The 19,530-nt window shown below is 43.3% G+C and overlaps 1 protein-coding gene across 1 annotated transcript in view; it reads left to right on the top strand.

The window, feature by feature from the left end:
* The window catches only part of Gab2 (GRB2 associated binding protein 2), a 193,390-nt gene extending 175,201 nt beyond the window's left edge, over positions 1-18,189 (top strand). The window contains exons 4-10 of the mRNA XM_021168220.2: positions 10,127-10,701; positions 11,605-11,675; positions 12,691-12,955; positions 13,720-13,810; positions 14,372-14,474; positions 15,497-15,622; positions 16,206-18,189. Of these exons, the coding sequence (XP_021023879.1) occupies positions 10,127-10,701; positions 11,605-11,675; positions 12,691-12,955; positions 13,720-13,810; positions 14,372-14,474; positions 15,497-15,622; positions 16,206-16,349 (1,375 nt within the window). The 3' untranslated portion in view covers positions 16,350-18,189. The remainder of the gene's footprint in view (positions 1-10,126; positions 10,702-11,604; positions 11,676-12,690; positions 12,956-13,719; positions 13,811-14,371; positions 14,475-15,496; positions 15,623-16,205) is intronic.
* The last annotated feature ends 1,341 nt before the right edge of the window (positions 18,190-19,530 follow it).

Genomic DNA, 19,530 nt, shown 5'->3' on the forward strand with positions numbered 1-19,530 from the left:
ATTAAAATGCTCTGGATATAGCAATTTTGATTGACAGTTACTTTCAAGGCTTGAAATTTATCATTCTATGCTTTCCTGGCTGTTAGGGTTTCTGTTGAAAAGTATAGTGTTATTCTTATGTGTTTGCTTTTCTGAGTTGGTGCTTTCTTATATAACTATTAATAGTGTTTTCTTTGTTTTGCATATTTTGCATCATAACTATGATACACTAGGAAAATTTCTTCTCTGCAAAGATCTATTTAGGACTTTAAGTGTCTCATGCTTAGATGTATATTTCTTTCTATAAACTTGCAAATTTTTCAGCTATAATTTCATTAAATAGGTTTTCTATACCTAAGTTTTTCTTCATCTTCCCCATGGCGTCTTTGACTTGGTCTCTTGATCGTATCTCAGAATTCTTGGATTTTACTCATTTGTGTATTTATTTATCCTCTATTAATTCTGGGTATTGTATTTCTTTGATCATGTCCTCCAACTTTGATTTCTCTCTCTTCTTCTTGGTAAAGTTTCTTGCTGATGCTTGTTACTGACTGTCTCTATATATTCCTTTACCCCTCCTGCTCCAGTCTGTATTTCCTGGTAAGTCTGTAGATCTTGAACTGATTTCCTTACTTCATGCATTTGCTTATTTGTATCATTTTGAAGTCACTGACTATTTTTACAGGCGAATGTTTGTATCCTTCATCTGGCATTTTACCCATCTGACTCTTTGGTCTTGGTAACTAAAGAATTATGACTTGGAGGAACATGATAGCCTTACTTTTCCTTGTTTCTTGTGTTCTGAATTGTGAAGACATTAGTGAGAGGAATGAGAGGCCTAAATAAGGAAAGAAACATACTATAGTTCTAAATTAGAAACTCAAATATTAGTAAAATGACAGTTCTTCAGAATGATCTATAGGTTCACTACAATAAAACTTCCAACAAGCTTTTATATAGATACTGTTAGATTGGTTCTAAAATATGTGTAAAAATGAAAACAATTTAAACATTCCATATTAATCTTCTAAAAGGACAACAATGAAGCATTTAAACTACCTGGTTTCAAGACTTCCTGCCAAACACTGGTAACCTATAGGATACTGCATTGGTAAAGAGATAAGTACAGTCACTCACTGAAGTGTGAGTCCAAGAAAATACACTAATTGTGCATGCACACACAGTTGAATATAAGTTGAATTCACTGTAAGACAAATGCATTTTATATGCCTAACTTACCAAATATTATAGCTTTGCAGCACAGTGTACTGTAGAGTATTGGCTGTTCACTATGCTGATTAGGTGGCTTCTTCTGAGATGCCCAACATCACAAGAAATATTGTGCCAATTTATCACTAGCCGAGAAGAAGCTCCAATGTTGATATAGATACTAAATGAAACTTTCAAGTCCAACTTTCATCAGCTGGGGGTATGGTTTTTGACACAGATGCCAGTGGAGAAAGGAAATGATGCTAGAATAGCATGTAGAAATGATTTTTAAAATACCATAAACTCTTACTTCACATAACACCACTCAAGAGTCAATTTAAACTTACAAGAGTTCTAAGTGTGAAACTTAACTACTGTTTCCATCCTCTGAAAGTTCAATAAGAAAACATCTCTGACATTGGCATTGAAAAAAAAAAAAAGATTTTTGTATTAAATACCAAAAAAAAAAAAAAAAAAAACCAAAAAAAAAAAAATACAAAAGGGAAAAACAATGAAGTAGTCTTTGTCAAAATTAAAACTTTTGGCCAAGCTTTGGGGCTTACACCTTTAATCCCAGCACTTAGAAGGCAGAGGCAGGCAGATCTCTTTGAGTTCAAGGCCAGCCTGGTCTACAAAGTAAGGCCAGAACAGCCAGGGCTACAAAGAAAAGCCTGTCTAGAAAAACCAAACAATAAATAAATAAATTTTTCCTCTTCACAGAAAACGCTGTCTTGAAAAGCCAAACAATCAATCGATCAATCAATCAATCAATAAATAAATCCATGAGGAAAAAAATGGTCTGGGTATAGTCATATAGGCCTATAATCTCAGCGCTTGCCAGAGAATCACTACACATTTCAGGTTAGGTGGATCTACATGGCAAGTCCTGGGCCAGCCTGGGCTACTTAAAGAAGCCCTGTCCAAAAAGAACAAACAAGGCTCTGGAAACATCTCAGAAGAAGGTAAGAGTTAGAGGTCAAAAGAACCAGAGCAAAACAATATGTTCTGGACATGACTTCTGAGCATACAGCAGCTCAGGTTGCCTGCACAAAAACCTGTACAAGATCAAGCCAATCAACATTCTAGCACTGCGTGGGAGGAGTTCGTGAGCCCGTTCCCCACAGAACAACCAGGATCTGGGAGGAAGCATAGGCCAGTTGTTCCCACACTCAGAAGTAAATGGACAAAACAAATTGTAATACATGGATCATTAAACTTAAAATAAATACAAAGGCAGACCAGTGTGGTCTATATTGAGAGTTCCAGGATAGCCAGGGCTACTTAGAAAGACCCTGTGTCAAAGAGAAAAAAAAAAAACAAAAACAAAAACAACTTTACAACATAGTAAGCAAAAAAACACCTTTTTGTTTGTTTGTTTGAGCGAGGTCTCATCTTGTAACCTAAGCTATCCTTGAACTTGGGATCCTTCTGCCTCAGCCTCCTAATGCTAGAGGTATAGGCATGTGACATTCCTAAGACAATCCATTTTTTCTGATGAAAAAATATTTGAACAGATATAGTTCATTTATAAATAATTATGATGGAAAAGACTAATAAGCACATGAACAGTACAATCATTTAGGAAATGCAAATTATTGCCTCAGTGCCACCAAGCATTGATTTATAGGCTATGATCCAGGATTTAGAAAACTGAGGCATAAAGATGAAAAGTTCAAGGCCAGCTTCAGCTGCATAACAAAACCCTGTCTCCAAGAGAAAAATCTCAGTTCTGTTTGATCTCCAGATGTGTAGAGTATGGTTAGGGTGTGGACAGCCTTTGGTCCTGCCATAGTCTGCTACATATTAGCATGGTATGACACACTAGCTGCTCCAGAAGAAAGGGATGATGCTTGCAGCTTGAAAAGCACTTTTACATTACTGTCTCACATGATCATCTTATTCATATTCTTAAAGTTACTTTTGAGTCAGGGCTATGAAAAGAGAATAATAAATAAATAAATTACTAAAATTAGTAATGTCAGCTTTGTATCTATGCCCTCTCCCTCTTTTAATTTGTAGGTGCCTGGCATAAAGCTATAGTAAGTTTGGAATTTCCTAGAAATAAAAATATGCATTATTTATCACTCTTTACTATAGTAATAGTTCTATTCTTCCTTCAACTACTAAGTACTGTATATTTCTGCTGAAATGGCAAGTTTTCAAATCCAGGTCTTCTACTGAGCTAAAATAAGGAACTGTTGAGTACAGCATCTACTGCCAAAGAAAGAGTTTTGAACTGTTTTGTTAAGATAGAACTCTTTTGTCTTTGCACACAAATTAGTTTCACCAGATTTGTTTTTGTCCACTAGTCTTTTGGACAACACTACAGATTCTAGCTGGTGTCTATTTTCTGTTTCAAAGATGTTATTAAACCTGTTAGAGGTGATATATTGAGGCAGGTCACATACCCAAAGAAGCCATAATTCTGTTGAAATCTGAAGGGATAAGTTTCAAGTGATAAGATTCCAATATCATTGGCCCAGCAACAGTAGTCTAGAAGAAAATGACGGATAAAAGGTAAAGTCAGCATATTGGTGAGTTCCCAAGATCTTTTCCAAGACATCCTTGACTCCTTCACTGAGTTGCTTTGATTAACCGAAGGCATCATACAAAATCTTCCATTTCAGTTAACTTCACAAGTGCAGCATTGTTCTCTCATTACATAGAAATGGTGTGCTCAAAATTGTAGCCAGAGGGTTCCAGATACAAAGATAAATTGAGCCCCCCCTTTCTATCTCTTCCTTCTTTTCTCCACCACCACCACCCCTACACACACACACACACACACACACACACACACATCAGCAAGATCTTACATATCCCAGGCTGGCCTTGAACTTACTATGCAACAAAGGACTAGCTTGAAATCCCAATCCTCCAGCGTCTGTCTGCTGAAAGCAAGAGTGCAGGCATGTGTGGCCAGCACTCTATGAACTGAGCTATATCTCCAACCCCAAAGACCATCTCTTTTTTAAATCTCTAATCTTTTTTTACAGTTCGGTCATTATCCCCCTCCAGTTCTTCCCTCTAACAGTTCCTCATCCCATTCCTCACCTCAACCCATTTCCAAGATGTCCCCACAACCCCACACATCTCACACCCTGCCAGGCCTCCCCATTCCCTGAGGCCTCAAGTCTCTCAAGAGTTAGGTGTGTCTTCTCTCATTGAGGCCAGACCAGACAGTCCTCTATTGTATATGTGTTGGGGGCCTCATATCAGCTGGTGTATGCTGCCTGGTTGGTGGTTCAGTGTTTGAGAGACCTCAGGGATCCAGGTTTGTTGAGACTGCTGGTCTTCCTATGGAGTTGCCCTCCTCCTCAACTTCTTCCAGCCTTTCCCTAATTCAACCACAGGAGTCCCCCAACTTCAGACCATTGGTTGGGTGTGTCCAATTCAGCTACTTGTTGGGCCTCTCAGAGGGCAGCCATGCTAGGCTTCTGTCTGTAAATACATCATAGCATCAGTAATAAATACATCATAGCATCAGTAATAGTGTCAGGCCTTAGAGCCTCCCCTTGAAAAGGGTCTCAAAGATGGGCCAGTCATTGGACCGCCTTTTCCTCAGTCTCTTCTCCATTTTTATCCCTGCAGTTCTTTTAAACAGGAACAATTCTGGGTCAGAGTTTTTGACTGTGGAATGGCAACCCCATCCCTCCACTTGATGCCCTGTCTTTCTACTGAAGGCGGATTCTACAAGTTTCCTCTCCACACTGTTGGGCATTTCATATAAGGTTCCTTCCTTTGAGTCCTGAGATTCTCTCACCTTCCAGGTCTCTGGTACATTCTAGAGGGTCCCCCCCACCACCTCTCAAGGTTGTATATTTCCATTCATTCTGCTGGACCTCAGGGGTTCACTTCTGGTCCCCCCCCCAATACCTGCTTATGTTTCCCTTTTCCCCTGCATCTCCCTCTCCCCTCTCCCACCCAGTTTCTTCCCTCTCTCTGCTCTATGCTTTCTTCTCCCTCCCAAGTGGGATTGAAGCATCCTCACTTGGGCCTTTCAGCTTGTTAGCCCTCTTGAATTCTATGGATTATATTCTGGGTATTCTGTACTTTTTGGCTAATATCCACTTATCAGTGAGTACATACTATGCATGTTCCTTTGGGTCTGTGTCAGGATGATATTTTCTAGATCCATCCATTTGCCTGAAAAACTCATGATGTCCTTGTTCTTAATAGCTGAGTAGTAGCTTATTATGTAAATTAACCACATTTTTCTGTATCCATTCTTCTATTATGGGACATCTGGGTTGTTTCTAACTTCTGGCTATCACAAATAAGGCTGCTATGAACATAGTGGAGCATATGCCCTTTGAGGCATGGTGGGGCATCTTTTGGGTATATGCCCAGGAGTGGTATAGCTGGGTTTTCAAGTAGATCTATTTCCAGTTTTCTGAGGAACTTCCAGATTGATTTCCAGAGTACCAGTTTTCAATCCCACCAGCAATAGAGGACTATTCCTCTTTCTCCTCATTCTTGCTAAAATATACTGTCACCTGAGGTTTTGGTCTTAGCCATTCTGATTGGTGTAAGCTGGAATCTCAGGGTCGTTTTGATTTGTATTTCCCTGATCACTAAGGACTTTGAACTTTTATTTAAGTGCTTCTTGGCCATTCAAGATTTCTCTGTTGTGAATTCTCTGTTTACTTCTATACCCCATTTTTTGATTGGATTGTTTGGGTTTTTTGGAATTTAGCTTCTTGAGTTCTTTATATATTTTTGGATACTAGCCAAAAGGTAATGTGGGGTTAGTGAAAAAAAATTTTTTTCAATCTGTAGGTTGCCTATTTGTCTTATCGACTATGTCCTTTGCCTTACAGAAGCTTTTCAGTTTCATGAGGTCCCATCTATCAATAATTGATCTTAAAGCCTGAGACATTGGAGTTCTGTTTAGGAAATCCCCCACCCCTACTCTATGCCCATGAGTTCAAGGCTCTTTCCCAATTTCTCTTCTATTAGATTCAGTCTATCTGGTTTTATGCTAGCCAGAGCAATAAGACAACAAAAGGAGATTAAGGAGATACAAACTGGCACAGAAAAAGTCAAGGTATCACTATTTGTAGTGATATGATAGTGTATATAAGTGACCCCAAAAATTCTACCAGAGAACTTCTCCAGCTGATAAACAACTTCAGCAAAGTGGCCAGATATAAAATTAACTCAAACAAATCAGTAGCCTTCCTTTATACAACTGATAAACAGGCTGAGAAAGAAAATAGGAAAAACACCCTTCATAATAGTCACAAATAATATAGAGTATCTTGGGGTAACTCTAACCAAACAAGTGAAAGAGCTGTATGACAAGAACTTCAAGTCTCTCAAGAAAGAAATCAAAGAAGACCTCAAAAAATGGTAGGATTAACAGTAAAATGATCATCCTATCAAAAGCAATCTACAGAGTCAATGCAATCCCTATCAAAATTCCAACACAATTCTTCAAAGACATGGAAAGAGAAATTCTCAATTTCATATGGAAAAACTTTTGGAGGAATCACCATCCCTGACCTCAAGCTGTACTACAGAGCAATAGTGATTAGTGATTTAAAGAAAAAAACTGCATGGTATTGGTAAAAAGACAGACAGGTCAATCAGTGGAATAGAGTTGGAGACCTAGAAAAAAAACCACACACTTATGGACACTTGATCTTTGGCAAAGAAGCCAAAAATGTACAATGGAAAAAAAGAAAGCATCTTTAATAAATGGTGCTGGTCTAACTGGCAGTCGGTATGTAGAAAAATGAAAATAGATCCATATTTGTCAGTTTGCACAAAGCTCAAGTCCAAGGAGATCAAGGACTTCAACATAAAACAAGATACACTGGGTCATCTCATGTTTTAAATACTGTGACACATAGTCATAGAAGGGGCTCATCTGGGATTGGGATTGGAAGATGGTCCAAGTGACTTAAAATTGCTAGTGACAGATGGTCATTAAAATGCTAAGTGGTAGTTAATCTTTTTACAAATATTTACACATTATTTTCCCTTAAATGAGAAATATACTTAAGCCATGAGTGGTGGCACATGCCTTTTATCCCAGCACTTGGGAGGCAGAGAATTCATAGCCAACCTAGTCTACAAAGCAAGTTCCAGGACAGCTAGGACTACACAGAGAAACCCTATCTTAAACACACACACACACACACATACACGGGGTGGGGAGAAATATTCATTAAAAATCAAAGTGGACCTTCCATTATTAATATACCTACAGTCTAGTAGAGTAGAACAAAAGCAAAATCACAGTACAGTATGAGTCATAAGACTATATGAAAATGTATAAAAGAGGAAATAAGAAATTATGCAGCTAAAAAATAACAAACTTCTTTAAAGTCTGAGAAAGTAAGTGTCAGGTCAGTCATTAACACTCTGATCCAGAAGAAAAATCAGAAGGAAATAAATTGGAGTAGATTGGGTAAGAGCTGAACAAGTGAGAAATCATTATGGGTAATCATCATCATTTCTGGTTTCCCAAGACCAGAGTCAAGGCAGAAATGAATTGAAGAAGGAAGGTGTCTTAGTTAGGGTTTTACTGCTGTGAACAAATACCATGACCAAGGCAAGTCTTATAAAAAACAACATTTACTTGGGACTGGCTTACAGGTTTCAGAGGTTCAGTCCATTATCATCAAGGTGGCAGCATGGCAGTATCCAGGCAGACATGGGGCAGGCAGAGCTGAGAGTTCTATATCTTTATCCAAAGGCTGCTAGTAGAAGACTGACTCCCAGGCAACTAGGGTGAGGGTCTTAAACCCACACCCACAGTGACAGACCTACTCCAACCAGATCACAACTATTCCACACCTCCAAATTGTGCCACTCCCTGGTCCAAGAATTTACAAACCATCACAGAAGGTGACTGGTCCATTCTGGNAAATGTTCATTTTTACTGCAGAACAACACACCTATGAGGCTCTGCCACTGCTGAGGAGTCTTCCTGAACTGCAATCTTTATATAGCTAAATCCTACTAACCCTGCTTTTTAAATTAACAGATACTATTGTGGGATTTTTTTTTTATAATACTAGCTTCTGGTAACCTCATTATACTCTGTTCCTATAAGATAAGTGATTTGGATTCTGTGTGAGTGAGAGGCAGTATCTGTGTTTCTGTCTGCCTTGCCTTCCAGCATGCTTCCTCCAGCCTGAGCAGCATGGAGAGCCTTAAAGTTGCCAAGTTGTTTTAAACTTCTTTGGCCCCAAACTGAAATGCCTTTATTTTGTTTTGCTGTTCTTTTTTCTAGACTCACTCAGATGTGATGTCTGTGAAAAGGCCTTTCTAACATGACCCCACCAGGCAAGGTTAATATGTGGCCACTGACAGACTCATACTTGACTGTAGTAATTTGCAGGGATGTCATCTCCTGTGATTTTTAAGCACACAACACCTCTGTATTCATTGTGTCTAGCCTAGATGGGGAGGAAGACATCAGCAAGTATTTGTCGAATGAAAAAATCAGATTAAGACATCTGATGAGAATTGGAAATTCAAAAACAATAATAAGATAAAACATACCAAAGACAAATATGAACACTCTGTACCTGCCATTGATTCTTCTGCCTCAGCTGTGATGTTATCTATCCTGGGCCTTAGCTCTTGGCTTGGTTATGTGAATGGAAGTGACTGGAAAGGGAGAACAAATACAAAAACCTAGGTAGAGGGGCTGGTAAACTTGGGGGGACTGAATATTAGGACCACCAGTGGCCCATGTTAAGGGGAACCTGGCCAGCATACTTGGTTCCATTCATCTGTTTAAACTTCTAGGCACTGTTCTCTACTACCACCTGGTGGCCACATCTATAAATAGCAAGTTCCTCTCGAGGGAGCTAAGGGAAGGCAGATGATGATCCCCCAGTGATCCTCAGTTCAAACATCACCCAGGAGAACACAGAGGTGTGAGTGTGAACCTGCACCTTATTCTGGTAAAGTCTCCAAGAGCTTACTAGGTTTCTGAAGATACCTCTGGTCTACAAAAGACAGAATTACTGCTGAGGGTTGATTCCCTTGTCTCCCGCTCAGATGAAATCCTCTGAAGGATCATCAGAGACAGAAAGCAGGCCTGGTTCCCTGCTACTCATCCTCCAGCTTAACACAGTACTTATGCAGAACCCAGTTTAACAACCACTCTTGTGAAATGGAAGGCTTACAGAGCCTCTGACTCAGGTGGACCCTGGATGTAACTAAGACTAGGTCTCATACCTTGGAGAACATCATGCTGATGTTCACAGGGTAGCAATGCTAGGACTAAGTATAAACTTCCCTTAACTGTTACTGTTGTTAAAGATGGCCTTGCTTCCCACTACCATCATTTAAAATGAATAAAAGCAATACCATTTTCTACCCTAATAGAGTTCTCAAATGGAAGTCATTTTACCAACATAGTTTTAGATTTCTGGAAAGAACCAGATTCTTCTCAACAAACCATGATTCCTGGTAGAAGATAAAGCCTATAGCTTAAATTTAAATTAGTTCTTTAAAATGCAAGCACCAGTGCCCATGAGCTGACTTTAAAGAGAAAAAAACTAAAACTCAGATTTGCTGTTTTCTCCCACAACTTGCTACATGTGTGCTCTTTGGTCATTCAGAGAGTGGGCGGGTTATCAGTATGACTGTTTATTTGCATCTCTGGGGCCCAGGAATGACCATATTCTCTGCTAGGAACAGCCACAGAAGTCCAGGGGCTCAAAAAAGTTAACATTGCTAGAACATACACCTGCTAGATACACTAGAGTTGACTTCCTAAAGAATCTTCAGATGATTTGAATTACTATTTTGGAGATGCCTAAAGTAGAAGTCCTAAGATTACACAGTTAATATGTGGTAGGGACTAAGAAGAACTGGGGTCTGCCTGATTCCTCAGTATTCCCACAACAACGAGCTGCATACATTGAACATCCTCTGTCCTCTTCTCACTGTCCCCTTCTCATCTCTCCTTTAGGAGTGCCAGCTTCTCTCAGGGCACCCGGCAGAAGAGTGATACAGCAGTGCAAAAACTTGCCCAGAGCAATGGACACTGTATCAACGGAGTCGGTGGTCAAGTCCATGGCTTCTATAGCCTTCCCAAGCCAAGCCGACACAATACAGAATTCAAAGACAGTACTTATGATCTCCCACGGAGCCTAGCTTCCCATGGCCACACCAAGAGCAGCCTCACAGGGTCTGAGACTGATAATGAGGATGTGTACACCTTCAAGATGCCCAGCAACACCCTGTGTCGGGAACTGGGAGACCTCCTTGTGGACAATATGGATGTCCCAACCACTCCTCTCTCAGCCTACCAGATCCCTAGAACATTCACACTGGACAAGAACCACAATGCCATGACAGTGGCCACTCCTGGAGATTCAGCCATAGCTCCCCCACCCCGGCCACCCAAGCCAAGTCAGGCAGAAACACCTCAATGGGGCAGCCCTCAGCAAAGACCTCCAATCAGTGAAAATAGCAGATCTGTAGCTGCTACTATCCCCAGGCGCAATACCCTCCCTGCAATGGACAACAGCCGACTCCATCGAGGTCAGTGTAATCTGGAGCTGAGACCAGAGGGCCAGGGAGGTGGTCCAGGCATTCTCAGTATATTGCTGGCCCATGGTCACCCCTAAGCCAAGGTAAACTTAAGGACTAATTAGTTCAGTGATAGCAGTTGATGCATCTTTTGTGCAATTTCCTTAGCAGTTGATCCTCTGCCTAGCTGTCAATATGACACCCACCATGGCAGAAGTATAGCAGACTCCACCTTGGAGATGTTGATATTTTGGGTTTGGAGGCTCAAATCATATTATTTTATTTATTTAAAACTAAAACCAAAAATGTAAAAAAAAATTAGAAGAAAAACAAAGTTAAAGAAAATAATACAAAATGGGATGGATCCTCATGGTATTTCCATGTCATAGAATTTCTAGTTGAATTCTGAACCTGGACTTGAAGCCGCTAAGTTCTGTTCTCACTTATCACAGATAAATTCCAACACTGCATACCTCCTCTGTTCCGTGAGCTGTCTTTAGAGGTTGCAGATCTTTCTCATCCCCCTGCTGTGACAGCAGCAAAGACAAGCCTTGGGTCTATGGGGCCAGCCATCCAGTTTAGAACTCTGCAGACAGTCAGGCGATCTGAGCAGTTGCCTGCGCTTTGGAACTGTATAACACATACACAACACACCCCTGCCCTTCAAAGCTTTTTCAAAGCTGGAAAAAGAAAACCAACATATATAATTAGTGTAAATGCCATTACCAAAGTATTCCCAGAGGTGAGAATGGGTGATTGGGAGATATTAGAAAAACCCAGGGCTAAAGTCAGGATGTCCTCTGCAGACACCCACACTGGAACAGACATGAATATTAGGAGAATTGCCACACTGGACAGCGACAGGAGAGTCATGGGCTCAGCATGAGTATAAACTCTCTTCTTCCTTCATCACAGCTTCTTCCTGTGAGACCTATGAGTACCCAGCACGAGGCAGTGGAGAAAGTGCCAGCTGGTCTGCTGAATCTGTGAGTGAGAATGTTAATTCTTTCTTGGGTGGGGGGGGGGGGTTGACTGGGACCTCTTGGGTCAGGCAGGGTAGGGAAGAAGCTACGCCACATATAACTAAAAGTGCACCACCCGAAGAACAATGGCATTTCCCTCAGGAACTGCCACCTGTCCCAGTCCAAAGTCCTAGGTGTTTTGGGGAAGTAAAAATGGCACCTTCATCTGGTCCTGTGGCAAACTAGAATACAATGCAGCAGACACACTCCAAAGTAGAGGGTACTTTAAGGCAACAGCCCTGCTCTCTAGGTGTCATGTGGAGTAGGAACATAGCAGAAGTGGTGACAGATGACAGCTTACATGAGGCTCTTAGGCTGTCTCTGGAATGGGTTGACCACAGCTGTCCAAGTTCAAAACAAGTTGATCAGGATTTAGGTTCAAGCCCACTGGAAAGACAAGTGAAGAAGCCCTGTGGGTAGATGTGCTCTGCTATACAATAAGGTGGTGTGAGTTGTGGCTGTGGGTGGCTGTGGTTAGGACAGCTACACTACTATACAAGTCTGTGACAGTTCTACCTACAACTTGCTACTATGTGACTTAGGCACCTGGAATGAGCCCAGGCTCACTGCATGCTGCACAGGAAAATGTAGCTAGGAAACCTCCCCTTCCAGAGTCCTGGCCAGAGTCTGGATTGACTCATCAGTGATGAACCCTGGCTATTTCTAGCTGGACTGCCTTCTACCTTAGCCAGGCAGCTGGAGCCTGGAGACCTCTAGCCACAAGCCATGGATTTGAGTAGCCACAAAGTTTTGTACTTCCATTTTATCACAAAGATAAGGCTCCCAAGAGATGGTGAAACAAGTAACTGCAGAGCTCATTTCTCCTTGGTTCCCACTACACATCTTTATTTGATCTTCCCAAGGTCTCCCTTCAAAATGTAGCTAACCAACTGAGACAGCTTGTACATAGCTTCACCTTACTTCTTTTCACGAGTTACAGGTAGATCTTTGGCCTTTTTTTTTTTTTTTTTTTTTTCAGCCAGGAAAGACTGCCGTAGGTCGATCAAATAGTGCCAGCTCTGATGACAACTACGTGCCCATGAACCCAGGTTCTTCTACCCTGCTGGCTATGGAACGACCAGGGGACAACTCCCAGAGTGTCTACATCCCCATGAGCCCAGGGCCCCATCACTTTGACCCCCTTGGCTACCCGTCCACAGCCCTTCCTATTCACAGAGGCCCCAGCCGAGGAAGTGAGATCCAGCCACCCCCGGTCAACCGAAACCTCAAGCCTGACCGAAAAGGTAAGCCCACATTTTGCCCTATCTCATCTCTGGACAGCATTTGCTTAGAGATTGGGTAAATACTGGGCTTAGAGGTATGTGACTGTGCAGATAATGTAAATTCAGACTTCGGATTTGTTTATAGGGAAAGTGTCCGGAATGGTTCACATAGTCCACTGCAGGCGTGTAGTAGTAGGGCCATGGTCTGTGTGGAGATCAGGAAAACATGCTAGAACCCAAACTGGACTTCTGCTGGCCTTGGCTGAGCAGAAAGGGATTGAAAGGGAGGAGTGGGGAAGTTGGACAGAGATGGAAGCCATGGGTGTGGCCAACAGGACTCTGACTATGTGATCTTGAGCCTTACAGGGTCCTGTGCCCCTTTGCTTTCCTTCACTGTTATTTGTATAACACTGTCCAAAATCAACAGCAGTAGTCACAATGACCATCTCTATTGTGAATACAATCTGTTCTCATGAGAAGTCATAAAACCTAGGGAGAATCTTTACTGTCAGACCCATAAGTCCCATTTTGGATTCTGGAAGTCTTGATTACTATAGATACAGTGGGAAGGACACAGACTTTAGAATGTGAAGATGAAGGCATAGACTTAAGTATCTAGAGTTTGATATCTGTGGGAGTCCTGAAACCAAGTCATCTGTATGTCCTTACTGAGCCTCAGATCCCCTGTATAAAGCTGACAGCCTTTGTACAGGTGCTGGCATGTTACATATAGTCTGTGTGTGTGTAGTATAGTCACTGATCCCTGAACTCTGTTCCTGCTTTAGCAAAGCCAACACCCCTTGACCTGAGAAACAACACTGTCATCGATGAGCTGCCCTTCAAGTCACCTGTCACCAAGTCTTGGTCCAGGATCAAGTGAGTGACTGCAAAACCAAAAGTTTGGGGTCAGAATTGGGTGGCATGATAGCTGGCCTAGCAGTCAGGACATTGATGATAATGCTATCAGGAGCTTTGTTCGGTTTCTGGTCTTTGCTACAAAATATATGGTATAAACACTTCAAGACAAGGATAGATGTATTTTGGTTCATGATTTCAGTCTGTGATCACTTGGCTCACTTGAGGCCTGTGGCAAGGCAGAAACATAGGATGGAGAGAGCATGACAGCCAGAAAACAAAGTGTATGCCTGTCCTGGCTGTTCCATTCAGCCCCAGTCTATTTGGCTGGTACTATACACATTGAGGGTGGATCTTCCCACATCTGTTGCTGTACCACATGCCAATTATCTTCCATGTTTTGTTAATCTGTCTCTTGATCTCTTGGGAATTGTTTTCCTCTTCTGTGAAGGGGAAATGATTAAAATGTCCCTATATTAAATCTATCTGATAATGGAAGTGTGAAACTCAGGTGAGGGCCAGGTCTGGGGTGTAAGAACCATAGCTTCTCAGGGTTCACTCTCTTTTTTTTCTGTCCAACAGCCACACCTTTAACTCTAGTTCCTCCCAGTACTGCCGTCCTATCTCCACACAGAGCATCACCAGCACAGACTCGGGAGACAGTGAGGAGAACTATGTCCCTATGGTGAGTCCTTGAGAGTCACTGCACTGTCTCCCATTTCTTCTTCCCAGCTCAGGCCATGGCCATAGACGTCTGTCAACTTCCTGATGCAGACCCTTCCTAGACACATGAATGTCAAACAACAGGAGTTATTAGCCATTAGAAATGCACAGCTTTGCCCTCAAGGACATCTGTGTCTTAAAGATCCCAGGTGGCCTGCCTTTCTCACTACTCTAATTCAGGTGACATCATGATGGGTGTCCCTTGGAGAGACAGTGTTGGGGAGACATAGAGATATATAACTCTATGCAGTGTGATGTAGTAGTAGAAATACACACAGAGCATAATACAGTTCCTCTCTGGGGTCATTGAAAAGGGTACAGCTGCCAAGGCTGCAGAGATTCGAGAAACAGATCAATCATTAAAATGGGACTATCACTTCTTACTACAGTCATATCATGGGCATGTTTTAGACATAAAGTGCTCTCTTAAAGCTGAAGACAGAGTCCTAGAACTTCTCACGTGGAAAATGGCTGAAGAAATGAAGGCCTGTCACCCAGAAACAAGGTGACTGTTCAGGTCTCTGGAGAAGAGCAGAGAGCATGAGCTGCTTGTGGCCAGGTGTGATAGGAAGCTGTACATTACCAAGTGTGGAAGGATGTTGCTCACCAGGGACCTGCCAGCTGAGGCTGGGGCTTTAGGATAGACAGTAGACCTGCCCCAAGTCTGCCTAGGGGGTGGGGAGCAGGCACATGGATTAGCACAGGTTTGGTAGTCAGAACACATCCCTGGCTCTTGTCATGCACCAGCTATATAAGTGTAGGTGACTCACTCTACTTCCTGAATCTAGTGTTATAACCTCTAGTGATTTGAACAGTGGTGCTATCCACCTCTCAGGACTTCTGTGAAGACTTGAGTGAGAATATGAACAGTCTCAGTGGATTGGCTCAGTGCAGGACACAGTAGAGGAGCTCTTGCTCCTGGAGGTAGTTTTCCAGGTGATGGTTTAGGTTGTTAAACTTACCCAGTTTTACTCTTTGTCATAGCAAAACCCAGTATCTGCATCCCCTGTTCCCAGTGGCACTAACAGCCCAGCTCCAAAGAAGAGTACTGGCAGTGTGGATTATCTCGCCCTGGACTTCCAGCCGGGCTCCCCAAGCCCTCACCGCAAGGTACCTGGGAGTTTGGAAGGAGGGAACACATCCCAGCAGCCCCTCTGCAGAGACATTTTATATGAGCATTGCAGAGCGTCAGTCTATTCATGTCCTTGCCGCGGGATATACTCACAGGGATTAGTCATGATTACAAAGGGATTCCGTCAACAATGTAAGAGCTGGAGATCCTCTCTCCCTTTCCTTTGAGAGACAGAGAGAAAGTGTCTGAATGAGACACAGCATCCCTTGGAAGGGACTTTAGGGCCTGGGAAAGCCTCACCAAGAACCACTTTCAGCCCCGACAGCCAGGAAGTCCACCTCAACACACTTTCCCTCAGTGTGCTGTGAGGCGTAAAGGCCTGGTGCTTATTGTCATCCAACACATCCCTTTCCCTGGAGGTGTGGCCAAAGGAAGATGGGTGGAGGCACTATTGAAAGCCCGAGCCAGGACTGGCAGGTTATCCTGAAAGCTGGGAATGAGGTGTCAGCAGGCTTGGTGCCTCCAACAGAAGACTACTTGACTTTGAAATCCTCCTTCAGCACAGACACTCAAAGTGATAGCCTTATGTAGGTAACTCAGCCATTTCTTTTGTCTCCTCAGCCATCCACATCATCTGTCACATCAGATGAGAAGGTAGACTATGTCCAAGTGGATAAAGAGAAGACCCAGGCCCTGCAGAACACCATGCAGGAGTGGACGGATGTGCGGCAGTCCTCCGAACCTTCCAAGGGTGCCAAGCTGTAATGAAGGGGGCCGCCAAGTTCAAGAGCCATGAGGCAGCTGCCCAGACCTGCCTCTTCTGTCACCTCTTTCTCCATTTCTCCCTACACCTCCTCTCCCCTGTACCACTTTCAGCCTTCAAAGCACTCAACATCAGGGACCTGACCCTTTCCCATCAGAGGCAAGGGTCTGGTGGAGATACTTCCTCTGCCACTTGGGTTCCACCTATGACTTGTGTCAATACTAGCTGTGCCTCCACCACCTTAGTTAGGAGCTGTTGCCAAAAAAGCTTCCTGCTTTGGACCCATTTGTCTGCTGCTTGGACTCTTAGAGGGAGGGCTGAAGCTCTGAGATAGGCTCATGCCTCATGTCTGCTCACTGCTCTCTACCCTCTACCTCAGGGCTGCTTCTCCATCCCCAGCGGAGGATGATAACCCAGGGAGCCAAGAACCAGCAGACCAAAGTACACATGTGTTTTCCTATCCCTGCGATTTTGGCAAGGAAAAGGCAAGGAGCCACAAGACGAAATGGTTGATAGTGGAAGTCGGAAGTTGCCTTGAGTGAGAAAGAAATTATGTCCCCAGATATGGGAGTGTAGCTGATAACTTGCAGGGTGGTACCCAATATCAGGCCATGCTGCACCTTTGCTGTAGACTGGGAGAGACAAAATATGAAGGACAGCTGGAAGGAAAACTGACAATGATAAGCAACCAAGAGTAGCAGAAGTCTTTGGGGTGGCAAAGCTTGGAGCTGGAGGACTCTGCCACTCTGGGACAGGCAGTCCTCTTCCCTGGCCCTGATAATGAGATGAGACAGAGTAGGGAAGACCATAGCAGGTGATATGGGGGATGGGAGGCAGGGGGGATCCTGGGACAGGAGTGTGCTAAGCTCAGAGCAGTACAGGGACACTGCCATGGAAAGAAAGTTTCTAGTAGGTAGGAGGGATGACTTAGAGACTGGGAGGCAGGCAAGACATGTAGCAAGTGGGTACATGTGTCCAAAAGGCCTGATGGGGAGCCCAAGGCCACATGCAGAAGTACAGCAGGGAGCAGAATGAGAAGGAGTCATACTTTGACCAAGGAAATCTAGAAATCACATGAGGGTCTGGGTAATGGCTTGTGCCAGACAGAAGCACCTCTGACCTAGTGCCAGACCAGGTCTTTTCTCTGTTGTCCTCAGCTGCAGGGATGGTAGAAGCTAACCCTCTCCTCCCATGGCTTCAGAGGTCACCAGAGCAGAAGGGATGGAAAGCTGTCATTGCCTAAGGCTCTTAAGGTAGGGCAGGGAGATCTGAATGTGTTTGTGTTGAAAGTTGACCAAATTTTCAAGCATTTCATTGCAGAAGAAAAACAGGGAAAACCAGCATTTCATTTTGCCCTAGATGAACAGATTGTTGTCCTCAAAAAACTAGGACTGTTGAGAAGTAAAGACACACCTCACCTCTCTCCTCCAGAGAGCCCTGTCTAGGAGTTCCTCAGTAGTAGCCCCTCTTCTTACATTAGGATGGATCATTTAGCAATGCTTGCCAAGCCCTGTGCTACCTTGTATAGTCATACCTTGTCCCTAACTACAGGTCACAATCAGTGAGAAAAGTAAACCATAAAGATGACTGGCAAGTACATAGAAAGGAAAAGTGCTAAAGGAAACTGAGCTACAGGGAGGGGAAGCCTCCAGGAGGGAGCAGAATGAATTTTAGGCAAGGGATAGGCAGAGGTGGGTGCATGGAGGAGACAGAAGAGGTGAGGGAAGCCTCAGCTTTGGGAACAGAGGGTCTTTGAAGGTATGAAGTGTGCACTGTCACCTTGAGTGAAATGGGGCTGTGAATGGTTGCACTGAGCAGTATTACAAGGTACTTGGCTGGCTCTGCCCAGACTCATGGTGTCCTTTAAAGCCTTCAGTGGATCTCCCATGTGGCTAAGCTTTTGACTGATGCTGCTGGAGCTGATAGCAGGGCTAGGTATCATTGGCCTTAGCAGCCACCCCATAGACCCCAGAGTGCATTTTCTGAATTGAGTGTACCATGTGAATGGAGCTGGCTGCCATCTTCCAGGACTGAGGTATTATTCTAGTTAGTCTCAAGGCCTCCTTCTTGCTCTGGTTCACCTGTGGAAAGCTGAGCTTTGGCTCATAATACCAGACTGCTAGCCATGTCTAATGTACCCACCCATTTACCCATCCTCCAACCCCAAATAGGAAAAGCCAATTCCATTTAGGGAAAAAATATTCTGGCTTACCCATAAGTCAAAGTTCACCTCCCCTGGTGGCTGTCAAGGACTAAGAGCCAAGAACATCCATCACCTCTTCGCATAGCTCCCACAAGTACCTGTCCTGCAGGGCAGGGCCTCTTCCCACTTCATCCTACTAAACTTTAGTAGGAACAGTAAAGAAAGGAGATGGCATCTCCTTGAGACTTGCCAGTCTGTGAAATGGGATGGTCACAGCTGATACTCAGCTGCTGTAAGAACCTGGATGATCATTTGAAGGTCTGAGTTACTGGGTAAGAGCAGCACAGAGAACATTAGCTCATTAACTGCCTCCCTCTCTATCTGGATTTTGCGGATAGCTACATTGATTCCATGAAAAGAAGCCACATTCCCAGAACAGAAGCACAACCCTTCTGAAGTTACTGGAATGAGGGTTCAGGTCTGCCTTTGGGCCCTTTATATAACAGTAGCTATAGTCCCAGCCATGGCTCCCTTCCCCTCCCTGCAACACAGCTCTGTAAGCTATGAGAAGAGGCAGCTCTTCCTTCCCATTCGGGCCTTTGGCTGTAAAGTGTGGGGAAGCAGGCTGACCTTAGAGGGCCATATTGCTGGGGCTTCCCATACCTGGGGTCTTGGAAAGGCAGGAACATCCAGACTTTCCATGGGCACCTGTTGATAATTTGTGCTGTCCTGGTATCTGGTGGTGTGTGTTCTTGTGTAATCTGTGGGCTACTTGTGTCTTGAAATGTAGAATCATTTCATTCAGGATTGTTACTATTTGTTGGGAAGAAAAAATGAAATAGAAGCAGCCTAGTCTTACATCGTGTCTTGTTACCATTTAAGATTGACATTTAATTTTTTCAAGTCATTGTTGGTGCCTAATCACTTAAGTTATTAATTTATTCTGTTTTCAAAAAATTGTAACATATTTATCTTGTGAAGTCTGGGGGTAGGGTGGGAAATGTGTTCAAGTGAGTCCTGTTTCACAGTGGTAACAAATG

This window comes from Mus caroli, chromosome 7 (assembly GCF_900094665.2).
Source record: "Mus caroli chromosome 7, CAROLI_EIJ_v1.1, whole genome shotgun sequence".
In the NCBI taxonomy this organism is placed as follows: domain Eukaryota; kingdom Metazoa; phylum Chordata; class Mammalia; order Rodentia; family Muridae; genus Mus; species Mus caroli.